Source organism: Protomyctophum bolini (genome assembly GCF_963924005.1).
Source record: "Protomyctophum bolini genome assembly, chromosome: 2".
Lineage (NCBI taxonomy): Eukaryota > Metazoa > Chordata > Actinopteri > Myctophiformes > Myctophidae > Protomyctophum > Protomyctophum bolini.
The window spans coordinates 1,822,339-1,845,942 of record NC_137863.1 but is presented as its reverse complement, the minus strand read 5'-3'; the positions used below and the strand labels follow the sequence as shown (position 1 = coordinate 1,845,942).

At 43.4% G+C, this 23,604-nt stretch overlaps 1 protein-coding gene across 1 annotated transcript in view; it reads left to right on the top strand.

Moving 5' to 3' along the window:
* Positions 1 to 20,629, top strand: part of LOC308334975 (mitogen-activated protein kinase 14A-like) — a 36,448-nt gene extending 15,819 nt beyond the window's left edge. The window contains exons 3-12 of the mRNA XM_080791887.1: positions 2,342 to 2,400; positions 3,720 to 3,831; positions 7,591 to 7,620; positions 11,808 to 11,855; positions 12,097 to 12,211; positions 12,848 to 12,919; positions 15,972 to 16,051; positions 16,510 to 16,588; positions 18,771 to 18,944; positions 20,428 to 20,629. Of these exons, the coding sequence (XP_080648013.1) occupies positions 2,342 to 2,400; positions 3,720 to 3,831; positions 7,591 to 7,620; positions 11,808 to 11,855; positions 12,097 to 12,211; positions 12,848 to 12,919; positions 15,972 to 16,051; positions 16,510 to 16,588; positions 18,771 to 18,944; positions 20,428 to 20,495 (837 nt within the window). The 3' untranslated portion in view covers positions 20,496 to 20,629. The remainder of the gene's footprint in view (positions 1 to 2,341; positions 2,401 to 3,719; positions 3,832 to 7,590; positions 7,621 to 11,807; positions 11,856 to 12,096; positions 12,212 to 12,847; positions 12,920 to 15,971; positions 16,052 to 16,509; positions 16,589 to 18,770; positions 18,945 to 20,427) is intronic.
* Positions 20,630 to 23,604: the final 2,975 nt, after the last annotated feature.

Genomic DNA, 23,604 nt, shown 5'->3' with positions numbered 1-23,604 from the left:
CAGTGTACTCTGCAGACATATACGCGGCAAAGAGGCGGCGAGCAAACACGGTCGAAAAATGATGATGAATGTTCTTCAACGCGCTTAAGGCGGTGTTTTTAAGGATTATACTTTAGCTATTGAAAAATCTGAAAGACCCTCCAAAAAAAACACATTTTGTTCGACTAAATCAACTGTAGATTTAAGTCGACTAAAGTCTTATGACATTTAGTCTAACACTAAAACTTTCCGGGTGACTAAAATTTGACTAAAACTAAGTGAAACCTATTCAAGTCAAGAGACTATGACTAAAACTAGAATCTAAATTTGCTGCCAAAAACAACACTGATCACGACACAATGTGTCTAACAACAACAATACTATGCATGCTGTTACTGAACACGACACACAGTATGGGCTGTATTTTGCGTGTCTTAAGTACCAGGTCTTATTCCCTAACTTGAGTAAACTAAAGACCTGGAGGCGTGATCAATGCTCTTTGGCCACTCAGAATAGCCAAATGGCATTGATCACGCCTCCAGGTCTTTAATTTACTCAAGTTAGGTAATAAGACCTGGTACTTAAGACACTCAAAATACAGCCCTATGTCTCTAACAACAACACTACTGGTGGTCCCCGGACCACTGGTTGATGAAAACCACGGGTCTGTAATCCAACAGCCAGCCGCAGGGTGCTGCTAGCCTGACTATCAGACTGTATAGCTTTCTTGAAGCTTCAGTCCACTCAGAGAGTGGGCGGGGTCTTTGGGTGCTACAGTATATATAGACTATATTTGTCAGTCTTGCACTTCTTGTTTCTGTTGTTGTTTTAGCATGCTCAGCTCCTTGTGGATTTCCTGTTATGTAATCTCTCTCTCTCTCTCTCACACACACGCACACACACAAACACACACACACACACGCACGCACACACACACACACACACACACACACACACACACACACGCACACACACAAACACACACACACACACACACACACACACACACACACACACACACACACACACAGTACTCGAAAAGCGAAAAGGATATCACAACAAACACTGTGTCATCATAACACAGAGCGACGCTCGCTGGACCGAATAGAACATTTCAGTGACATGTTGGTGGTGTGACCACAAACATTACAACGTTACCAGTAAGACGCGCAAACGCGGGAAGCCAACGCAGCTGAGACCCTGCAGATCATGTCTGTCTGTCCGTCTGTCTGTGTGTCTGTCCCGCTGTTACTGTATATGTGGACCTGGCCCCTTTTGTGCCCATATATGGAGCTGAGTGATTGCTGATGCAACACACTCCATATTTGGACGTATAGCGGGACAGACACACACACGCACAGACAGACACACACACAGACAGACATGATCTGCTAGGTCTCATAGTAAGTGCTCACTGCGTTCGCAATCACTGCGTTCGCAATAAAATTCTAAGTGTGTTTGTCTGATATCTAACGGTTGAAAACTATTTTCAGCAATGGTATAATATTGGAGGGGGGGGGGGGTAGATCTTGTTCAGCTGGTCAGTTTAAAAGTAGCCTCGGAAACCCAGACGTTTTTATTTTCCAGGGAGAAATAAAAAGTCTGGGACCGAGTCCACTTCAATACGGCATATAGAGTATAGCGCAAACGTTGCTCACTCTTCTGATTGTCTGCACCTTTGTTAAATTGACGCACGCCACACACACGTACACATACACGTACACACACTCCTCTCACTCTCTCTCTCTCGCTCGGATTAATTAGTCTCATGTCACGCAGCTGCGTCTAGATTCTCCTGGCGGATCCTGCCGAGAGCTGCCGTAGAAAGCATAGGTGGACCCCAGGCTAGGCTAGTTTAAAAGTAGCTCTGGAGTCAGAACAGTGTGTGACGTGTGTTGTGTTGTGTTGTGGTGTGTTGTGTTCCTCATGTCAGAACAGTGTGTGACGTGTGTTGTGTTCCTCATGTCAGAACAGTGTGTGACGTGTGTTGTGTTGTGTTGTGGTGTGTTGTGTTCCTCATGTCAGAACAGTGTGTGACGTGTGTTGTGTTCCTCATGTCAGAACAGTGTGTGACGTGTGTTGTGTTGTGGTGTGTTGTGTTCCTCATGTCAGAACAGTGTGTGACGTGTGTTGTGTTCCTCATGTCAGAACAGTGTGTGACGTGTGTTGTGTTGTGGTGTGTTGTGTTCCTCATGTCAGAACAGTGTGTGTTGTGGTGTGTTGTGTTCCTCATGTCAGAACAGTGTGTGTTGTGTTGTGTTGTGTTCCTCATGTCAGAACAGTGTGTGTTGTGTTGTGTTGTGTTCCTCATGAACAGTGTGTGACGTGTGTTGTGTTGTGTTGTGTTCTGTTCCTCATGTAGGTGATCGGCCTGCTGGACGTCTTCACACCGGCCACCAGCTTGGAGGAGTTCAGTGACGTGTAAGTTCTCCTCTCCTCTCTGCTCTGCTCTGCTCTGCTCTGCTCTGCTCTGCTCTCCTCTCCTCTCCTCTCCTCTCCTCTCCTCTCCTCTCCTCTCCTCTCCTCATATAGACTGTATAGGGCTGGATCAGAAGCAAAGATTTGAGTTTATAACTGAAACTCTGAAAGAATATCATATAATAGTCAAAGATTTGCAGTACATTTTCACGATGAAAAATAAATAGCAGACCTACAAGCATTAAAAAAAAATAGCAGATCCGCGCTACGAGCTTGTAGATCTGCTATTTTTTTGAAGAAAATAAATTCAACAGCTAAAGTTTAAAATAATGGTTAAAGTGGTAAAAAACCTATAAGGTGACACAGGTCTCAATGGGTTAGGTTAAGGGGGGGGGGGGGGGGGGGCATGCCATGTGACTTGGCTTATGAAAAGGACAGGTGACTGACTGTAGGGGCGAGCGTGCACGTGTGTGTGCTGGCTGTGCACGTTCATAATAGCCTAGTCTCCATGGCAACGGCCCTCGCTTCATCCAGAAGGGACCGGCATTATACTGTGTATATGTGCACACAATATTCACTGTGACGGCCATATATACTGTGTATATGTGCACACAATATTCACTGTGACGGCCATATATACTGTGTATATGTGCACACAATATTCACTGTGACGGCCATATATACTGTGTATATGTGCACACAATATTCACTGTGACGGCCATATATACTGTGTATATGTGCACACAATATTCACTGTGACGGCCATATATACTGTGTATATGTGCACACAATATTCACTGTGACGGCCATATATACTGTGTATATGTGCACACAATATTCACTGTGACGGCCATATATACTGTGTATATGTGCACACAATATTCACTGCGACGGCCATATATACTGTGTATATGTGCACACAATATTCACTGTGACAGCCATATATACTGTGTATATGTGCACACAATATTCACTGCGACGGCCATATATACTGTGTATATGTGCACACAATATTCACTGTGACGGCCGTCGGCCATATATACTGTATATATGTGCACACAATATTCACTGCGACGGCCATATATACTGTGTATATGTGCACACAATATTCACTGTGACGGCCATATATACTGTGTATATGTGCACACAATATTCACTGTGACGGCCATATATACTGTGTATATGTGCACACAATATTCACTGTGACGGCCATATATACTGTGTATATGTGCACACAATATTCACTGTGACGGCCATATATACTGTGTAATGTGCACACAACTACCTACACAACAGTCATGTGTTTATGGTTTAAATTCCAGGTACCTGGTCACCCACCTGATGGGGGCAGATCTCAACAACATCGTGAAGTGTCAGACGCTCACAGACGACCACGTGCAGTTCCTCATCTACCAGATCCTCCGCGGCTTAAAGGTCAGATGGTTACCGACGGTGTGATGGTGACCTAATGACCCGTAGTCTTAAAGGTCAGATGGTTACCGACGGTGTGATGGTGATCTAATGACCCGTAGTCTTAAAGGTCAGATGGTTACCGATGGTGTGGTGGTGACCTAATGACCCGTAGTCTTAAAGGTCAGATGGTTACCGACGGTGTGATGGTGATCTAATGACCCGTAGTCTTAAAGGTCAGATGGTTACCGACGGTGTGATGGTGACCTAATGACCCGTAGTCTTAAAGGTCAGATGGTTACCGACGGTGTGATGGTGATCTAATGACCCGTAGTCTTAAAGGTCAGATGGTTACCGACGGTGTGATGGTGATCTAATGACCCGTAGTCTTAAAGGTCAGATGGTTACCGACGGTGTGATGGTGATCTAATGACCCGTAGTCTTAAAGGTCAGATGATTACCGACGGTGTGATGGTGATCTAATGACCCGTAGTCTTAAAGGTCAGATGGTTACCGACGGTGTGATGGAGATCTAATGACCCGTAGTCTTAAAGGTCAGATGGTTACCGATGGTGTGATGGTGATCTAATGACCCGTAGTCTTAAAGGTCAGATGGTTACCGACGGTGTGATGGTGATCTAATGACCCGTAGTCTTAAAGGTCAGATGGTTACCGACGGTGTGATGGTGATCTAATGACCCGTAGTCTTAAAGGTCAGATGGTTACCGACGGTGTGGTGGTGACCTAATGACCCGTAGTCTTAAAGGTCAGATGGTTACCGACGGTGTGATGGTGATCTAATGACCCGTAGTCTTAAAGGTCAGATGGTTACCGACGGTGTGATGGTGACCTAATGACCCGTAGTCTTAAAGGTCAGATGGTTACCGACGGTGTGATGGTGATCTAATGACCCGTAGTCTTAAAGGTCAGATGGTTACCGACGGTGTGATGGTGATCTAATGACCCGTAGTCTTAAAGGTCAGATGGTTACCGACGGTGTGATGGTGATCTAATGACCCGTAGTCTTAAAGGTCAGATGATTACCGACGGTGTGATGGTGATCTAATGACCCGTAGTCTTAAAGGTCAGATGGTTACCGACGGTGTGATGGAGATCTAATGACCCGTAGTCTTAAAGGTCAGATGGTTACCGACGGTGTGATGGTGATCTAATGACCCGTAGTCTTAAAGGTCAGATGGTTACCGACGGTGTGATGGAGATCTAATGACCCGTAGTCTTAAAGGTCAGATGATTACCGACGGTGTGATGGTGATCTAATGACCCGTAGGCTTAAAGGTCAGATGGTTACCGACGGTGTGATGGTGATCTAATGACCCGTAGTCTTAAAGGTCAGATGGTTACCGACGGTGTGATGGTGATCTAATGACCCGTAGTCTTAAAGGTCAGATGGTTACCGACGCTGTGATGGTGATCTAATGACCCGTAGTCTTAAAGGTCAGATGGTTACCGACGGTGTGATGGTGATCTAATGACCCGTAGTCTTAAAGGTCAGATGGTTACCGACGGTGTGATGGTGATCTAATGACCCGTAGTCTTAAAGGTCAGATGGTTACCGACGGTGTGATGGTGATCTAATGACCCGTAGTCTTAAAGGTCAGATGGTTACCGACGGTGTGATGGTGATCTAATGACCCGTAGTCTTAAAGGTCAGATGGTTACCGACGGTGTGATGGTGATCTAATGACCCGTAGTCTTAAAGGTCAGATGGTTACCGACGGTGTGATGGTGATCTAATGACCCGTAGTCTTAAAGGTCAGATGGTTACCGACGGTGTGATGGTGATCTAATGACCCGTAGTCTTAAAGGTCAGATGGTTACCGACGGTGTGATGGTGATCTAATGACCCGTAGTCTTAAAGGTCAGATGGTTACCGATGGTGTGATGGTGATCTAATGACCCGTAGTCTTAAAGGTCAGATGGTTATCGATGGTGTGATGGTGATCTAATGACCCGTAGTCTTAAAGGTCAGATGGTTACCGACGGTGTGATGGTGATCTAATGACCCGTAGTCTTAAAGGTCAGATGGTTACCGACGGTGTGATGGTGATCTAATGACCCGTAGTCTTAAAGGTCAGATGGTTACCGACGGTGTGATGGTGATCTAATGACCCGTAGTCTTAAAGGTCAGATGGTTACCGACGGTGTGATGGTGATCTAATGACCCGTAGTCTTAAAGGTCAGATGGTTACCGACGGTGTGATGGTGATCTAATGACCCGTAGTCTTAAAGGTCAGATGGTTACCGACGGTGTGATGGTGATCTAATGACCCGTAGTCTTAAAGGTCAGATGGTTACCGACGGTGTGATGGTGATCTAATGACCCGTAGTCTTAAAGGTCAGATGGTTACCGACGGTGTGATGGTGATCTAATGACCCGTAGTCTTAAAGGTCAGATGGTTACCGATGGTGTGATGGTGATCTAATGACCCGTAGTCTTAAAGGTCAGATGGTTACCGACGGTGTGGTGGTGACCTAATGACCCGTAGTCTTAAAGGTCAGATGGTTACCGACGGTGTGATGGTGACCTAATGACCCGTAGTCTTAAAGGTCAGATGGTTACCGACGGTGTGATGGTGATCTAATGACCCGTAGTCTTAAAGGTCAGATGATTACCGACGGTGTGATGGTGACCTAATGACCCGTAGTCTTAAAGGTCAGATGGTTACCGACGGTGTGATGGTGATCTAATGACCCGTAGTCTTAAAGGTCAGATGGTTACCGACGGTGTGATGGTGATCTAATGACCCGTAGTCTTAAAGGTCAGATGGTTACCGACGGTGTGATGGTGACCTAATGACCCGTAGTCTTAAAGGTCAGATGGTTACCGACGGTGTGATGGTGACCTAATGACCCGTAGTCTTAAAGGTCAGATGGTTACCGACGGTGTGATGGTGACCTAATGACCCGTAGTCTTAAAGGTCAGATGGTTACCGACGGTGTGATGGTGACCTAATGACCCGTAGTCTTAACCCATTCTGACCTGAGATCAGATTCTAAACATGTTCTTCTACATCCTGACAGTTTTCTGGAAAAAGCTATGTTTTCTATGTCAGTCGTTCTTCGATTTTTCAAAAATAGCAGACCTACAAGCTCATAGCGCGCCACTCGGTGGCGCGCTATGAGCTTGTAGGTCTGCTATTTTTCAATAGCTAAATGATAACCTAATGTATGTAACACCAAAAGGGGTTCCCGCTCAAAAGGGGTTAAAGGTCAGATGATTATCGATGGTGTGATGGTGAGTTAGTCCGTCCAGCCAGCAGGTTTCTTTTGTTTAGACAACAAATCGTGATTTCTGAAAATCTTATGTTTTTCTATGTCAGCGGTGCTCAACCTTTTTCATTTCAAGGAGCCCCAAAATTATCTGTATTTGGCCTCAGACCCCCATCTGAAAATATGTAGTTTCAGGCGACCCCCCCCCCCCCCAGAAGCAACGTTCTGAGTTAAAAACGTTCGCTGTGAAAAAATATATTCAAATATTTTTGCCACATTTTCACGATTTTAGTGCCGCACTATGAGCAATACATTTTTCCCATAGAAGTTTCAGAAAGTATTTATTTGAAGATCTTTAATTAAACTTGGACAAAGTCATGACAAATCCTGACAATAAACAATAATGCATTGTGCCAAACAAATAATTAGAAAGAAGGGGATATAATTATGTGACCTATATAAGGGGATATAATGTGACCATACCATTAACATCCTATATAAGGCAAAAGCAATGTCAAGCGAAATGTAACGTTGTTCTTTGTTTTCCTGCAGTACATCCATTCTGCAGACATCATTCACAGAGTAAGTAATACACGCTTCATTAATGAATTGCATTTTTAATGAATTGCATTTTTATGGCGCTTTTCTATGCACTACGTGCCTACTCAAAGCGCTTTACAATGGTTCATTCATTCATACATCGGGAGGTGAAGCGGCGAACAGTCGACGCCAGCGTCCTCACTTCCCACCCCCAATCCAACCCTTGATGCTGAGTGTCAAGCAGGGAGGCACTGGGTCCCATTTTTACAGTCTTTGGTATGACCCGGCTGGGGATCGAACCCCGACCTCCCAGTCTCAGGGCGGACACTCTAACCACAGGGCCACTGAGCTGGTGTCATTACACTACTATCTACAGTAATACTACACTAGAAAGGCAGTTCCTGTAGAAACTGCGTGGGCTCGCATAAATTGCAATGTATAAAGTTTTTGCCGTGTCAAGTTTGAAACTCGGGGACCGGAGTAATAGTGTTCCCATTGGTGGTCTAAATCCATAATCAATATTTCGGGACTGTAGCATATTGTAAACAAAAGTAGAAAATGTATTAAAGCTGAAGTAAAAGTTAAAAAAAAGTATGAACATTTGGAAAAACTATAGTTTAAGCATAAATAACTGCATAAAGCGGAATAAAGTATGTGGAAGCTGTAGAAGTGTTTTTAAAAGTTTTTCTTTAAATGAAAAAAAAAAAATCTTTATTAAAAAAATTCAAGTTTTTTCTTTTAAGTAAAAAAAAAAAAGAGGTTAAAGTTTTTTTTTTTTTAAGTTTTCATTTTTTTCAAAAAATTACTTTTTTTTCAAAAAATTACTTTTTTTTCAAAATAATACTTTTTTTTCAAAATAATACTTTTTTTTCAAAATAATACTTTTTTTGGAAAAAATACTTTTTTTTGGAAAAAATACTTTTTTTTGGAAAAAATACTTTTTTTTGGAAAAAATACTTTTTTTCATTTTTTTGCGTGCGTGCGTGCGTGCGTGCACTTGCGAGAGCTGTGTAAAGGCCAGCCAATAGGAAGACAGGGTGTGTGTGTGCGTGTGTGCGTGCGTGCGTGCTCTTGCGAGAGCTGTGTAAAGGCCAGCCAATTGCACAAATAGCAGACCTACAAGCTCACAAGGTATCGCAGAGCAACTCATTGAGATCTTGTAACTTTAATGTCAGCCCTGTAATTAAGCCCTTATATGTCTCAGCTGTGGAAGTAAAAGACTTCCAAGTTCTATGCCAGTACTATGACTGGGAGATTACAATGGTTCTGAAGGGGGGAAAACTATGCCCCGAACAAATTGCTCTATCGCAAAAAGTAAAAGTCGAATGCAAATATTTTTTTCGCTGTGAGTGGCCTGAGATATTGAGGTACACCATGTGCGATTGTGGTGTTGGTACGATTGAAAATGTGGTTATAAGAGCGAGTTAAGAATTGTCAGCGCGATAATTTCCTCGTAAGAATTATACAATGGAGGTCAATGAGCAGATTGACTGTTTTTGTGTCACTTAAAAGGCCGTAGTTCACATTCTGTATGTCTCTGTGCTTTGGTGGTCACATTGTGTGAAAGAGGACATGTGTGGCTACAAAATGACAAAAGAACATGCGTGTAAAATGAATACTTTGGCCGGGACGACAATTTGTTTGGTAAATTTTCAAGGAAAGAATTTCAGTCTCCACACTCTAGTCAAAGAAGGCCCGCACTCTAAAATGGCACAAATTACGCGAAACGGCCTGCGATTGAACTGCGATTTCGGAAAAACCGTTTAACGTATTCGAATACGGTTTGAACCACGAAAAAGTCCAGAGTCGTGTGAGCGTTCTAAAGTTTAAATCACGTTTCTACGACAAAGTATGCCAGAGTAATGAGGCTGCAAAAGTGAGGTTGATTTAGAGATAAATCCCATTCATTGTCTATGGGAGGCAAAAACTATAAATAAAGTTAAATATTTTAAAAAGTATAAACTTTTTCAAAACAACTTTTTCACCAATGAAAGTTCAAAGATAGATGAACATTATAAAGTTTGAATGAAGTTTCAAAGTGAAAGTATGACGGAGTAATAAGAGCTCAAAAAAGTTAACTGTGAAAAATGGGACCTTTCTTCCATCGACTCTCATTATAAAGGATGTTAAAAAAAGTTAAAAAGTTAAAAAGTATAAAAAGTATAAAACTTTGTAAAAATAAAAATACAAGCACCCATCACTGCAAAGAGCTGAACAGTTTGAAGTTTGAACTAAATTTCTAGCATAAAGTATGTGGAAGTAGTAGGGTGCCAAAAAAAGCGGCAGAATAAAGAAACATAATAAATATAGGCTGGCAATAACTAGTGTGTGCTCGCTGTAGCGAGCCCACAACTACTACTACAGTAATACACTCTTCATTACACTACTATCGTGCTGATAACACGATAATGCTATACATTGGTGACGGGGCAGCAGTGGCTCAGGGCTAGAGTGGCCGGATGGGAACCGCAAGGTTCCCGGTTCGATCCCTGTGGGCTCCCCCAGAGTTTATGTTTACTGTATGCTTATTGAAGGATCCCCATTCATAATAATAATAAAACTTTATTAGTATAGCACCTTTCATGAGCTCAAAGTGCTTTACAGAACAATGGAGAATAAAAAAGAAAAGCAAGGCAACAACATTAAAAAAATCAAGCGGTAATGCAATGCAGTGAGGACATGAATAACAAAAAATAAAAGATCAATTAAAAGCAATGTTGTAGAAGTGGGTCTTGAGCTGAGCTTTAAAAATGTCAACAGAGGCTGCCTGACGAAGGTACAGTGGGAGCTTGTTCCATGCCGACGGCCCCTAGAAGCAAAAAGCTGCTTCCCCGTATTTTTTTGTTGCCATTTTTTAGGCAAAGCGAGCAGGCCAGCAGTGGAAGACCTTAGGGGGGGCGGTTTGGGACATATTTAGGCAGGCAGTCATGTAGGTAGGAAGGTGCGAGACCATTGAGAGCTTTATACACGAGTAAAATAATTTTAAAATCAATCCTAAAAACAACCGGAAGCCAGTGCAGTGAAGCCAAAACTGGAGTAATATGTTCTCTCATCTTAGTTCTATAGTTAAAACTCTGGCTGCTGCATTTTGGACAAGTTGTAATCTGTCAGTTGTTTTCTTAGGCAGTCCTGAAAAAAGTGCATTGCAGTAGTCAAGCCGAGAAAAAACAAAGACATTAGCCCATTCTGACCGGGCACCCATTTTGGTGACATTTTGGTGACTAAAAACAGCAGATCTACAAGCTCATATCGCGCCACCGAGTGGCGCGATACGAGCTTGTAGGTCTGCTATTTTTGAAAAATTCGAAGAACGACTGACATTTTTAGAATCTGATCTCAGGTCAGAATGGGTTAATCAAGACCAGTGTGTTGTCCAGCGGAAACCTCGTACGAATCTGATCTCAGGTCAGAATGGGTTAGAGACACATGACTGAGCCTCTAGTCCCCCTCTCTTCCTGGGGGTCCTGAATAAAACAAATACAATACAAATGTACAACTAAAAATACAATTTAAAATGAAAAACAGAACAAAATAAAAATAAAAACTAATGCAAAGAACAAATTCACATTATAAAATCAAAAGGACAAATTCGCAAATTACAGTCCACAGTTATGTACTTGTACAAATTGGCACGGTATGTCTTGATATTCTTTTTTTAAAGTAATTTTGTTATGTATTGTAGATAAGATGTTTTTGGGCAGAGCATTCAGAGTCAGTGTGGAAGACAAGTGCCCTTGAGCAAGTTTCCTCCCCCATGGCTGCATGGATGTTTGTGTGTGTGTGAATGTAATGCACAGTCTATGCAAAGAGCCTTGGATTGTTATTAGAGAAAGTAAAAGATGAGTGTTACATTTTGTTTCATTTGCTGCAGTGCTTTCTTTAGTTGTAACGATTTTTAGCTCCGCACGTCCCAAACTCTGCTCCCTTCTGGCTCCAAAGCTGTGGAATGCACTTCCCATTACTAGACACCAGGAAATTACATCTGGCCACAGTAGTTGATTTCCTTGTGTCTGAACGAACAACTGACTATTTTATTTGTATATGTGTTCATTTAGATATGTGTCACCTCCCCATGTTTCTATGTCATTCGTTCTCAAACATTTTCATGTCAAGGACCCCCAAAAATATGTTAAAAATGTTAAAATATGAGTCTTTATCTTCTCTTGACTGTGTGTGTGCTGTGGTCTCTCTCTCTCTCTCTCTCTCTCTCTCTCTCTCTCTCTCTCCAGGACCTGAAGCCCAGTAACCTGGCGGTCAACGAGGACTGTGAGCTCAAGGTGAGAGAGAGAGAGAGAGTTTGTAGATCTGCTATTTCTCAATAGCTAAATGATAACATAATGTTTAAAACACCAAAAGGGTCCTCTCTCCCCTCATCTCAACGTGTGTGTGTGTGTGTGTGTGTGTGTGTGTGTGTGTGTGTGTCTCTGTCTGTGTGTGTGTGTGTGTGTGTGTGTGTGTCTCTGTCTGTGTGTGTGTGTGTGTGTGTGTGTGTGTGTGTGTGTGTGTGTGTGTCCTCAGATCCTGGACTTCGGTCTGGCGCGCCACACGGATGACGAGATGACGGGCTACGTGGCCACACGGTGGTACCGAGCACCTGAGATCATGCTCAACTGGATGCACTACAACATGACGGGTAACAACCTTTTTTTTCAAAAAGTCTACAGTATTTGTTAAAAATTAAGCAATAAGCCACGAGAGGTCTCAGGTTAGCGGGTATTTTACACTGGCTGGGAGGCATAGGCAGACCCGACGCGCAGCAGAGCGTCTTCGATAAAAGTGTTTTTTTCTACTTTCTAATTCTTTGTTTGGTCCAGAATATTGTGTGTGTTGTCATGATTTGTCACGACAAGAGTTGGCTTCGTACGACGCTTAAAAGGTCTTTAAATTAATAATTTAAGAATGCCTATTATGGTCAAAATGCATTGCGATTCATTTCCTCGTTGTTCTGAAAGGGGGAGGGACTGCAACGCTCTATAGGGGACACGGGGAGAACATGTGAGGGTACCTACCCTATAGGGGACACGGGGAGAACATGTGAGGGTACCTACCCTATAGGGGACACGGGGAGAACATGTGAGGGTACCTACCCTATAGGGGACACGGGGAGAACATGTGAGGGTACCTACCCTATAGGGGACACGGGGAGAACATGTGAGGGTACCTACCCTAGGGGACATGGGGAGAACATGTGAAGGTACCTACCCTATAGGGGACACGGGGAGAACAGGTGGGCTGCATTCTCATGTATCTAATGCTGTGTGTGTTTCAGTGGATATCTGGTCGGTGGGCTGCATCATGGCGGAACTACTCACTGGAAGGACACTGTTTCCTGGCACGGACCGTATCCTTCCATCACTCATGACTGTAGTTCTCTAGTGTTGTAGTTCTCTAGTGTTGTAGTACTTTTTCATGTCAAGGACCCCCAAACATAGATGTATTTGGTCGTCGGGACCCCCCCCATCTGAAAACATGTTGTTCCAGGGTCCTCCCAGAAGCAAAGATTTGACCTAAAAACGTTTGTTCTGAAAAAATATATATTCCAATGTTGCGCCACATTTTCACGATTTCTCAAATATAGCAGACCTACAAGCTCATAGTGCAGCTGCAGCATCAAAAGTTAGCAGATCTACAAGCTCAGAACACGGCGAGAAGCGGCGCGCTTTGAGCTTGTAGATCTGCTACTTTATAACGATGAGGTTTTCCGCCTCCATATCGACGCAGTCGTTTGGAATCTGTCTCCCTGTACAAAAACAAACAAGCATACTTTACCCATGGGTGCGTGTGTGCGTGCGTGTGTGCGTGCGTGCGTGCGTTGAGTGCGTGCGTGCGTGCGTCCTGTGGTGCGTGACTCATTGCAGCATTCTGTGGAGTGGCGTCGCCTCCACTGCTTTTGCATAACACAAAAAATTAATCTTCCTCTTTTCCCTGCACCCCCGCAAAACACACACACACACACACGCACAAGCGCGCGCACACACACGCACACACACACACACTCCAAAGTATACCACAGTAAAAAATGTAATGCACGGTGTTCATGTTCAACTGGGGTCGGTTCGACGTTTGAAGCGAGATCACTTATAAGTTCCGGATTTTCCTGCTTGTTTCCTGCTTGCGTTCTGCTGTTTGTTGCATAATATAATGCTAATAATGCGCTGCTGGCACGCTCTCTGGCTGTTCCTTCCGTGTTCCTGAAGCCAGCTGATCCATGCCATGTGTTCATGTGAGCACGGAGCAGCAAATCTCTATTTTAGTTTAGTCATTTAGTCTTTGGACTGAAACTTCACTTCGTTTTTTAGTCACATTTTAAGTCACCTGGAAATGTCTTAGTGTTAGTCTAGTTTTAGTCGACTAAATCTACAGGTGATTTAGTCGACTAAAATGTGTTTTGGCGGGCCTTGATGCCGTCGTAATGAGTGTTTTTACACTTGCTGAAAATAGCCGATCTACAAGCTCACAATGTTGTGAGTTTGTAGATCGGCTATTTCCAGCATGCAACCAAGAGTAAAATGACTTATAGTGGATCTCTTGTCCACTAGTCCCTTCCTAACATTTTAGTCTAGTTTTTATTTGTCAACGAAATTGTCAGTATATTTAGTCTTAGTTTTAGTCATCATAGCTTAGTTTTAATTTAGTTTCCATTAGTTTTTGTCAGTGGAAAAAGGTAGTCGACGAACATTTCTCGTCTTAGTTTTAGTCGACGAAAACAACACTGCAGCCCTGGAGGTTCAGAATAAGGCAGGGGGTCCCAATTGTGGGGTCACTCTGGGGACCCCCCAGGGGGGTCCTTGTTGAGGGAGATCCCAGGGGGTCCCCGGCTATAGTTGATGATATAGCTTGGAACCAAAATGGACCCTTATGGGTCTGTAACTCTGAGAGTGTGTACAAAATCAAAGTGCTAATTTGGTTCATAAATAATCCTAACTATACTAATCGTGTTTTGTTTGTCCTTTGGTGGATACATTGGGGCCAATAGTTTGTTTTCTATTATTATATTATATTATTATTATTATTATTATTATATGACGGAGAGCTTTTTCAATAGGCATAGACTGGGCAATCTGTTTGAGTTGCTTTTGGACTGATTCTGTGTGTGTGTGTGTGTGTGTGTGTGTGTGTGTGTGTGTGTGTGTGTGTGTGTGTGTGTGTGTGTGTGTGTGTGTGTGTGTGTGTGTGTGCGTGTGCGCGTGTGCGTGTGCGCGTGTGCGTGTGCGTGTGTAGCTCTATCAGTATCTTATCCTGTGCGTCCTTGTTCCACCCAGCATGGTGTCGGCTTAACTTGGCAGAGAACATTTCAGTTTAGCATATTATCATTTAACCCATTCAGGCCTGACGTCGAAATAAAAAAAACAAGTCTTCTGAAAGAATATAATATGTTCAAAAGATTTGTGCCGCATTTTCACGGTTTTTCCAAAAAATAGCAGATCTACAAGCTCTATGAGCTTGTAGATCTGACCTGTTTGACTCTGTTTAGACTCCGTTTGACCCCCTATGTTAATGTGAGTTAATTAATTCAATTAGCAGCTACAGTATCTTCACTTATTGACATCATTGAGGGTCCGACTCCCATCATGCACTGCACTGTGCTCTCCTGTAATCCAGTGTTTTCTCAGGTCAGTATGTTGTTGATGCCTCCCTCCGGTGGTGGGTGGGTGAAGTACACCAGAGCAGCGTTTATATTTTCAACTGATCGTGAACCATTGGAGGGACCACCACCACCACCCAGTGTTGCCAGATCTTAGCGAGAGAAATAATTATAAGCAAAACCAGGTCTAGGAAAACAAGCGAAAAAAAGATGTGACTTTAGGCCACATGATGAGCACGTTAGACCTATATATCCAATAGGTTGACCCACTTTGCTTTTACTGTTCCTATAAGCTCTGGGCTTTGAGCCTGACGACAAACAAGGGATTGTGTTTCATCATGTACAGTAGTGTACAGTATCACAGGAGTCTGAGGAGGACATGACACGTCAATAATGAGCTTAACCCATTCTGACCGGGCACCCGTTTTGGTGTTAGCATCATGTTATGCTTTAGCTATTGAAAAATAGCAGATCTACAAGCTCATAGCGCGCGCCACCGAGTGGCGCGATATGAGCTTGTAGGTCTGCTATTTTTGAAAAATTCGAAGAACGACTGACATTTTTAGAATCTGATCTCAGGTCAGAATGGGTTGATCAGACCCAGTGTGTGTCCCAGTGGAAACCTTCGTATGAATCTGATCTCAGGTCAGAATGGGTTAATCAGCTGATCGTCTTCTCTCTCTCAAACACACACACACACACACCCGCTGACCGCATGTATGTGTGTGTATTGTAATGTTTCTCTCGCTTTGTCTCTGTGATGTCACAAAGAATGACGTCATCCCTCCTTGACTTCAAGGCTACGCAGATATAAACCAGCTGAGGCAGATCATGCGTCTGACGGGCACGCCTCCCAAGTCGCTCATCAGCCGCATGCCCAGCCACGAGGTGAGGACGCGCTCAATATGCACGTGCAGTCGTGCACGACTCTACTGTTGTAGTTCCCTAGTGTTGTAGTTCTCTAGTGTTGTAGTTCTCTAGTGTTGTAGTTCTCTAGTGTTGTAGTTCTCTAGTGTTGTAGTACTGTGAATAAATCATGACAGTCCTCAACCTTTTTCATGTCAAGTACCCCCAAATATAGATGTATTTGGTCGCCGACCCCCCATCTGAAAACATGTTGTTCCAGGGACCCTCCCAGACGCAAAGATTTGACTTAAAAACGTCCGTTCTAAAAAAAGACACGCATAGCTGTCTATAGGAGGGGTTGCACCACTCAGGGACACACATAGCATGTCTATAGGAGGGGTTGCACCACTCAGGGACACACATAGCTGTCTGTAGGTAGTGGCTAGCACCACTCAGAAATAGATTTTTACCTAAGATTTGTCTTGTCTTTATCGTCTTAGGCGAGGAACTACATCAACTCCCTGCCCACCATCCCCAAGAGGAACTTTGTTGACGTGTTTATTGGTGCCAATCCCACTGGTAGGTATTTACTGTATTTACAGTAATTTATTTACTGTATTTACTGTTTAGACCTGATTCTAGTATTTTGTGAAAAGGACATTTAACTCATTTTGGGGGCGGGAACCCCTTTTGGCGTTATCATCATGTCATGCTTTAGCTATTGAAAAATAGCAGATCTACAAGCTCATAGAACTTGTAGGTCTGCTATTCTTTTTAAATAGAACGACTGACATAGAAACATAGCTTTTTCAGAAAACTGTCAGGATGCAGAAGAACATTTTTTAGAATCTGATCTCAGGTCAGAATGGATTAATGTCACTGTTCATGATAGTTTTCTGAAAAACTGAAAAACCACTGACATGTTTCTATATGTCAGTGGTTCTATGTGTCAGTGGTTCTCAAACTATTTCATGTCGAGGTCCCCAGAAACCTATTATGTAATTGGCCGCCGACCCCCATCTGAAAATACGTTGTTCCAGGGACCCCCCCAAAGATATGAGTTAAAAACGTTCGCTCTGAAAGAATATAATATTCAAAAGTTTGTGCCACATTTTCACCATTTCTCAAAAATAGCAGATCTACAAGCTGTGCCGCGCTATGAGCTTCTTGTAGATCTGCTATTTTTCAACGGAGGGTATGCGCGTGACATCATCATCAAACCAGGAAGTTATGCAGGAATGGATACAGAGTGGCAAAAAACTACTTTCTGGCCTCGACAGCCCAGACATCCACACAGAAAAGTCCTGTCTGATTGCATTAAACAACGTTAACCCATTCTGACCGGGCACCCATTTTGGTGTTGGCATCATGTTATGCTTTAGCTATTGAAAAATAGCAGATCTACAAGCTCATAGCGCGCCACCGAGTGGCGCGATACGAGCTTGTAGGTCTGCTATTTTTGAAAAATTCGAAGAACGACTGACATTTTTAGAATCTGATCTCAGGTCAGAATGGGTTCATCAGACCAGTGTGTGTCCCGTGGAAACCTCGTATGAATCTGATCTCAGGTCAGAATGGGTTAAACAATGTTAAACCTCTACCCTCTACAGCTCAAGTGTAACATAATGCTTAAAACACAACACAAGGGGTTCCCGGCCTGAATGGGTTAATAATCCCCTTGGTCGTTATTTACTGCCTTTACAGTAAAAATCAACCCATTACTGATCATGTGCTGAAACGTTGATGTCTGGCTCCCCCTTGTGGTCATTGGGTGTCCTGTCAGCATTATCTTTATGGGTTGACATCTGTTGCCAAGATGTTCTATTCTAAGGGCCGATTCATACTCTTATTTTACCGCTGTTTCGGCGCTGTAGTGCCGAAATGATTTCGGCTCGTCAGACATTTTCAGTGTCCCCCCCCCCCGAACCTCAAATGACGTCACATTGTAGGCTCTACAGCGCCGAACCGACTTTTATTCGGCTCTAAAATAGGAGTATTAGAGTATCCCCCTAAGGGATGTGTGCTTTTTAGTTTATGTTCCTTTAATCAGTAAAGTACTGTATTTGCCCACAGACCCCCCATCTTAAAATATGTTGTTCCAGGGAGACCCCCAGAAACAAAGAAATGAGTAAAAACAATGTTCATTTCTGCTCCTCATCCGTCTCTCCTGCAAAATATTATATTATACGCTTTTTGGATCATATATCGTATAAATTAAAATGATCGCAATGTTTAGGTCAATTTGTAAAGTCAACTTTTTTAAGGAAAGTGTTTCCGGTTCATGGCTTTCAGAGTAAAAGCGATCAGACAACTCCGGCACCCCAGAGCTCCTATTTTGAAGCACTTCCGGCACTAAAACTAACTAACTAAAACTAAAACCTCGTGTTGTAGCGGTGGATCTGCTGATCTCGGGTCAGAATGGGTTTAATAACCTCGTGTTGTAGCGGTGGATCTGCTGATCTCAGGTCAGAATGTGTTTAATAACCTCGTGTTGTAGCGGTGGATCTGCTGATCTCAGGTCAGAATGTGTTTGTGTTGTAGCGGTGGATCTGCTGATCTCAGGTCAGAATGTGTTTGTGTTGTAGCGGTGGATCTGCTGATCTCAGGTCAGAATGTGTTTGTGTTGTAGCGGTGGATCTGCTGATCTCAGGTCAGAATGTGTTTGTGTTGTAGCGGTGGATCTGCTTATCTCAGGTCAGAATGTGTTTGTGTTGTAGCGGTGGATCTGCTGATCTCAGGTCAGAATGTGTTTGTGTTGTAGCGGTGGATCTGCTGGAGAGGATGATGGTTCTGGACACGGACAAGCGGATCACGGCCTCCGAGGCGCTGGCCCACCCGTACTTCGCCCAGTACCACGACCCGGAGGACGAGCCCGAGGCGGAGCCGTACGACCAGAGCTTCGAGAGCCGCGAGCTGGAGATCGACGAGTGGAAACGTAAGACGACCGCACGACCGTAATGACAGAGACAACGTCTCACAGGCCGCGACAGGCCCCCTAACATTAAGATCACAACGTTAGGTACTACTAGGTACCCTCACAAAAAACATGCAGTAATCCTGGTCTCTATACTGCCTCCCCCTGGCCAGCCGGGGCGCCTGATGGAGGGGAAAGGAACTGGTTGGAATAACGTGTTCCTTCCACGCGCTACGTCCAACCAGGGAAACTCCCCCCTGTCAGGTGTAAAGGAGCAACTTGGACACTCAGGCATGAAGGAAGCATGAGTTCAAGTCCGTTGCTCTCCCCTTGTCCCCCATATATGGGGACTAGGTTGGTCTCCCCTTGTCCCCCATATATGGGGACTAGGTTGGTCTCCCCTTGTCCCCCATATATGGGGACTAGGTTGGTCTCCCCTTGTCCCCCATATATGGGGACTAGGTTGGTGGAGGGTGTGTAGAGCCCAGGATCACATGATTAGATGATTGACACAGGGGTGAAAAATGGGTTAAAAAAAAAAAGATCACAACATTGTGAGCTTGTAGATCGGCTATTTTCACAATGTTTGCCCCTTTATAAGTAATATTTGACAATTCGACCAATTTGGTATTAAAATGCTCTCGAACAAATAAATGGATGGATGAGATAGATGAGTAGCCAGACGGTTACTTTTCAGGATTCAAATTGAAAAGCATCAAAAGCAACAGATCTACAAGCTGTAAACGCGTCGCTTCCTCCACTTTCCCAGCCTTCGGTTGATCTGCTACTTCTGATGCTTCTGTGTGACGCTGTAGTAATGATCAAGTACAGTACAGCGTTCATTTACATAAACAACAGCCCTAGAGCCACAATAAAGTCAAGTATACTATGTCAGTTTAGTAAAATATACTATGTCAGTTTAGTAAATATACTATGTCAGTTTAATAAAGTATACTTAAGCAATAAGCCACGAGAGGTCTCAGGTTACCGGGTTTTTTACACTGGCTGGGGGCGTAGGCAGACCCGACGCGCAGCGGAGGGTCTTCTACCCCGCACCCAGTGTAAAATACCCGGTAACCTGAGAGTGACAGGTTACCGGGTAACAGTGACTTACCCGGTAAGCTTTGGGCCTCGAGTGGCTTATTGCTTTTCTAAAACGGTTACAAACATAATAGCAATATTAACCTAAATAAAACGATTGAATTCACAAAAGTAGCTATACGCTTCGCGCCACCAGAGCGAGCCGCATCACTTCCTTGTTTTGCGAGTGGGCTATCGGTGGAATTTACACCGGTCACGTGGCGGTAACCAGCCAATCAGAATCAAGTATTGGGACTACCCGTTTTAGAATATGTCAGTTTGCTAGTCTTGACTCTGTGTTCTCCGTGGGGGTCTCAGGGTTGACCTTTGACTCTTTGTTCTCTGGGGGTCTCAGGGTTAGGGTTTAACTCTTTGTTCTCTGTGGGGGTCTCAGGGTTTAACTCTTTGTTCTTCGTGGTCTCAGGGTTGACCTACGAGGAGATCATCAGCTTCGTGGCGCCGCCGCTCGATGATGACGAGATGGAGTCTTGAACGCTCCGCCTCCTCTCTTCCTGTTTCACACACACTAAACAACACTCTGTGAGGACGATCACACACACGCACCCACACACCAAACGCACGCACGCAGGCACGCACACACGCACAGCATACAAGTGCCTGCCATTATTCATGTCTGGAGTGGGGTGGGGGTGTGGGTGGAGGTGTGGGTGGGTCCATCCATGATTTTTACTTTGTTTTTCCATGTTTTTCCATTTCCTTTATGTCTTACTGTGTCGTGAACATTGTAACACACACACACACACACACACACACACACTAGATCAGCTGTCAGTATTTCAAAGATAATCAGATGTTTTTTTTAGCAACCACTGTTCCTTTATTTATACGTATTGTTTTTTTCTCTCCAATGTTGCACATCTTAGCCAGGACTTTATAACTTTTCCCTTTTTAAAGAAACGTGATGTTTTGAAATGGCAACGGTTGTCCTATGTGTGAAATCCCCACTCTGTAAAGCTACCATGCTGTTATTACTGCAAGGACTTAAAGGAGAATTCCATGCTAGAAAGCTTTCTTACCTTTATCTGTAGTCGTTACGTCCCCCACCAAAGAGGTCCAGGTGTCATTTTGTGCAAAAGCGCATTATTGGCTATTTCCCCTACCATAAGCCCTCAATGAATTGCATTGAATTGAATGGGGCTATGGGGTGTTGTGCTGATTAGCTTATTTCCATCGCTCAAACATATATATTTTTGGTATATATCCTCTCTTCTTAATGTAAATAGTATCCCAAGTGGCACACTATACTACTCATTTTGATGGAAATAAGCGAATTGGCACAAAAACCCAACCCCCATTGAGGGCTTATGGTAGGGGAAATAGCCAATAATGCACTTTTGCACAAAATAACACCTGGACCTCTTTGGTGGGGACGTAAAAACTACAAATAAAGGTAAGAAAGCCTTTTAGTATGGAATTCTCCTTTAAATTGTGTTGTAAATGTAAATAAGACTAGTGCACATTGTGTAAATAGATGGTTCTGTGCAGCGGCGATCATAACCATATTTATGAACGTTAACATGTCTGAGGCACTCTTTCTCAACGTGGCCCTTTTTCACAGTTGAGATGTGATCGTTAAGCACCCAGTATTTCAATTCAGAGAATTCCACGCCCACATTTCTTTGTGCGCATTGAGCACAATGCAAATGAGCACAATGCAAATGAGCACAATGCAAATGAGCTCAATGCAAATGAGCACACAATGCAAATGAGCACAAATTACTGACATAGAAACATAGCTTTTTCAGAAAACTGTCAGGATGTAGAAGACATTTTTTAGAATCTGATCTCAGGTCAGAATGGTAAACTGTCAGGATGTAGAAGAACATTTTTTAGAATCTGATCTCAGGTCAGAATGAGGTTAATGGTTAAACAGGCAGTCCCTGAATGAACAACCTGGTTCTACTGCTTCACACAGACCATGTCTTTCCTCCTCCAACACTTTCTGCTTCAGAAGAAGAATGTGTTTCAAATGATCCACCGTTCTCGCAAACTGCAGAGCACCACCTGGGTTGTTATCATTTAAAACGCACACACACGCACGTGCACACATGCGCACGCACACACACATCTTTCTATTATTCTTTTTTTATTTAATGTGGGTATTTATGATCTTATATTGTGCCATTTGTATATCACTGTAAAAGAGAATATCTTTTGTTTTCCGAATGTTCAAAACAACTTATTATTATTATTTATGGTTCGCTTATCTGACTTAAATCTGAACGCTGCTTCTTTTGATCTACATTGTCTTAAGTCGTTTAGTGGAATGGCCATATTTATTTCTTTATCTGTCTTTAGGCGTTTAGTGGAATGGCCATATTTATTTCTTTATCTGTCTTTAGGCGTTTAGTGGAATGGCCATATTTATTTCTTTATCTACGTTGTCTTAAGTCGTTTAGTGGAATGGCCTGGGGCAGCGGTGGCCGAACGGTTTGCGGAGCGGTCTTGATATCGCAAGGTCGCTAGTTCATACCCCCGGACCTTAAAATTACCACCGCTGAAGTGCTCTTGAGCAAGGCATTGAACCCCTACCATGAAATGTTCTATCTATGAGCAGGGCCTGGCTGTAAACAAGTTATTGAGCTTAGTCCGGGTACCCTGGGTAAACATAGTACCTTTCCTTTCCTTAGTCCAGTTACCCTGGGTAAACATGGTACCTTTCCTTTCCTTAGTCCAGTTACCCTGGGTAAACATGGTACCTTTCCTTTCCTTAGTCCAGTTACCCTGGGTAAACATGGTACCTTTCCTTTCCTTAGTCCAGTTACCCTGGGTAAACATAGTACCTTTCCTTTCCTTAGTCCAGTTACCCTGGGTAAACATAGTACCTTTCCTTTCCTTAGTCCAGTTACCCTGGGTAAACATAGTACCTTTCCTTTCCTTAGTCCAGTTACCCTGGGTAAACATAGTACCTTTCCTTTCCTTAGTCCAGTTACCCTTGGTAAACATAGTACCTTTCCTTTCCTTAGTCCAGTTACCCTGGGTAAACATAGTACCTTTCCTTTCCTTAGTCCAGTTACCCTGGGTAAACATAGTACCTTTCCTTTCCTTAGTCCAGTTACCCTGGGTAAACATAGTATCTTTCCTTTCCTTAGTCCAGTTACCCTTGGTAAACATAGTACCTTTCCTTTCCTTAGTCCAGTTACCCTGGGTAAACATAGTACCTTTCCTTTCCTTAGTCCAGTTACCCTGGGGTAAACATAGTACCTTTCCTTTCCTTAGTCCTGTTACCCTGGGTAAACATAGTACCTTTCCTTTCCTTAGTCCAGTTACCCTGGGTAAACATGGTACCTTTCCTTTCCTTAGTCCAGTTACCCTGGGTAAACATAGTACCTTTCCTTTCCTTAGTCCAGTTACCCTGGGTAAACATGGTACCTTTCCTTTCCTTAGTCCAGTTACCCTGGGTAAACATGGTACCTTTCCTTTCCTTAGTCCAGTTACCCTGGGTAAACATAGTACCTTTCCTTTCCTTAGTTCAGTTACCCTGGGTAAACATAGTACCTTTCCTTTCCTTAGTCCAGTTACCCTGGGTAAACATGGTAACTTTGCTTTGCCATAATTTATTTCTTTATCTACATTGTCT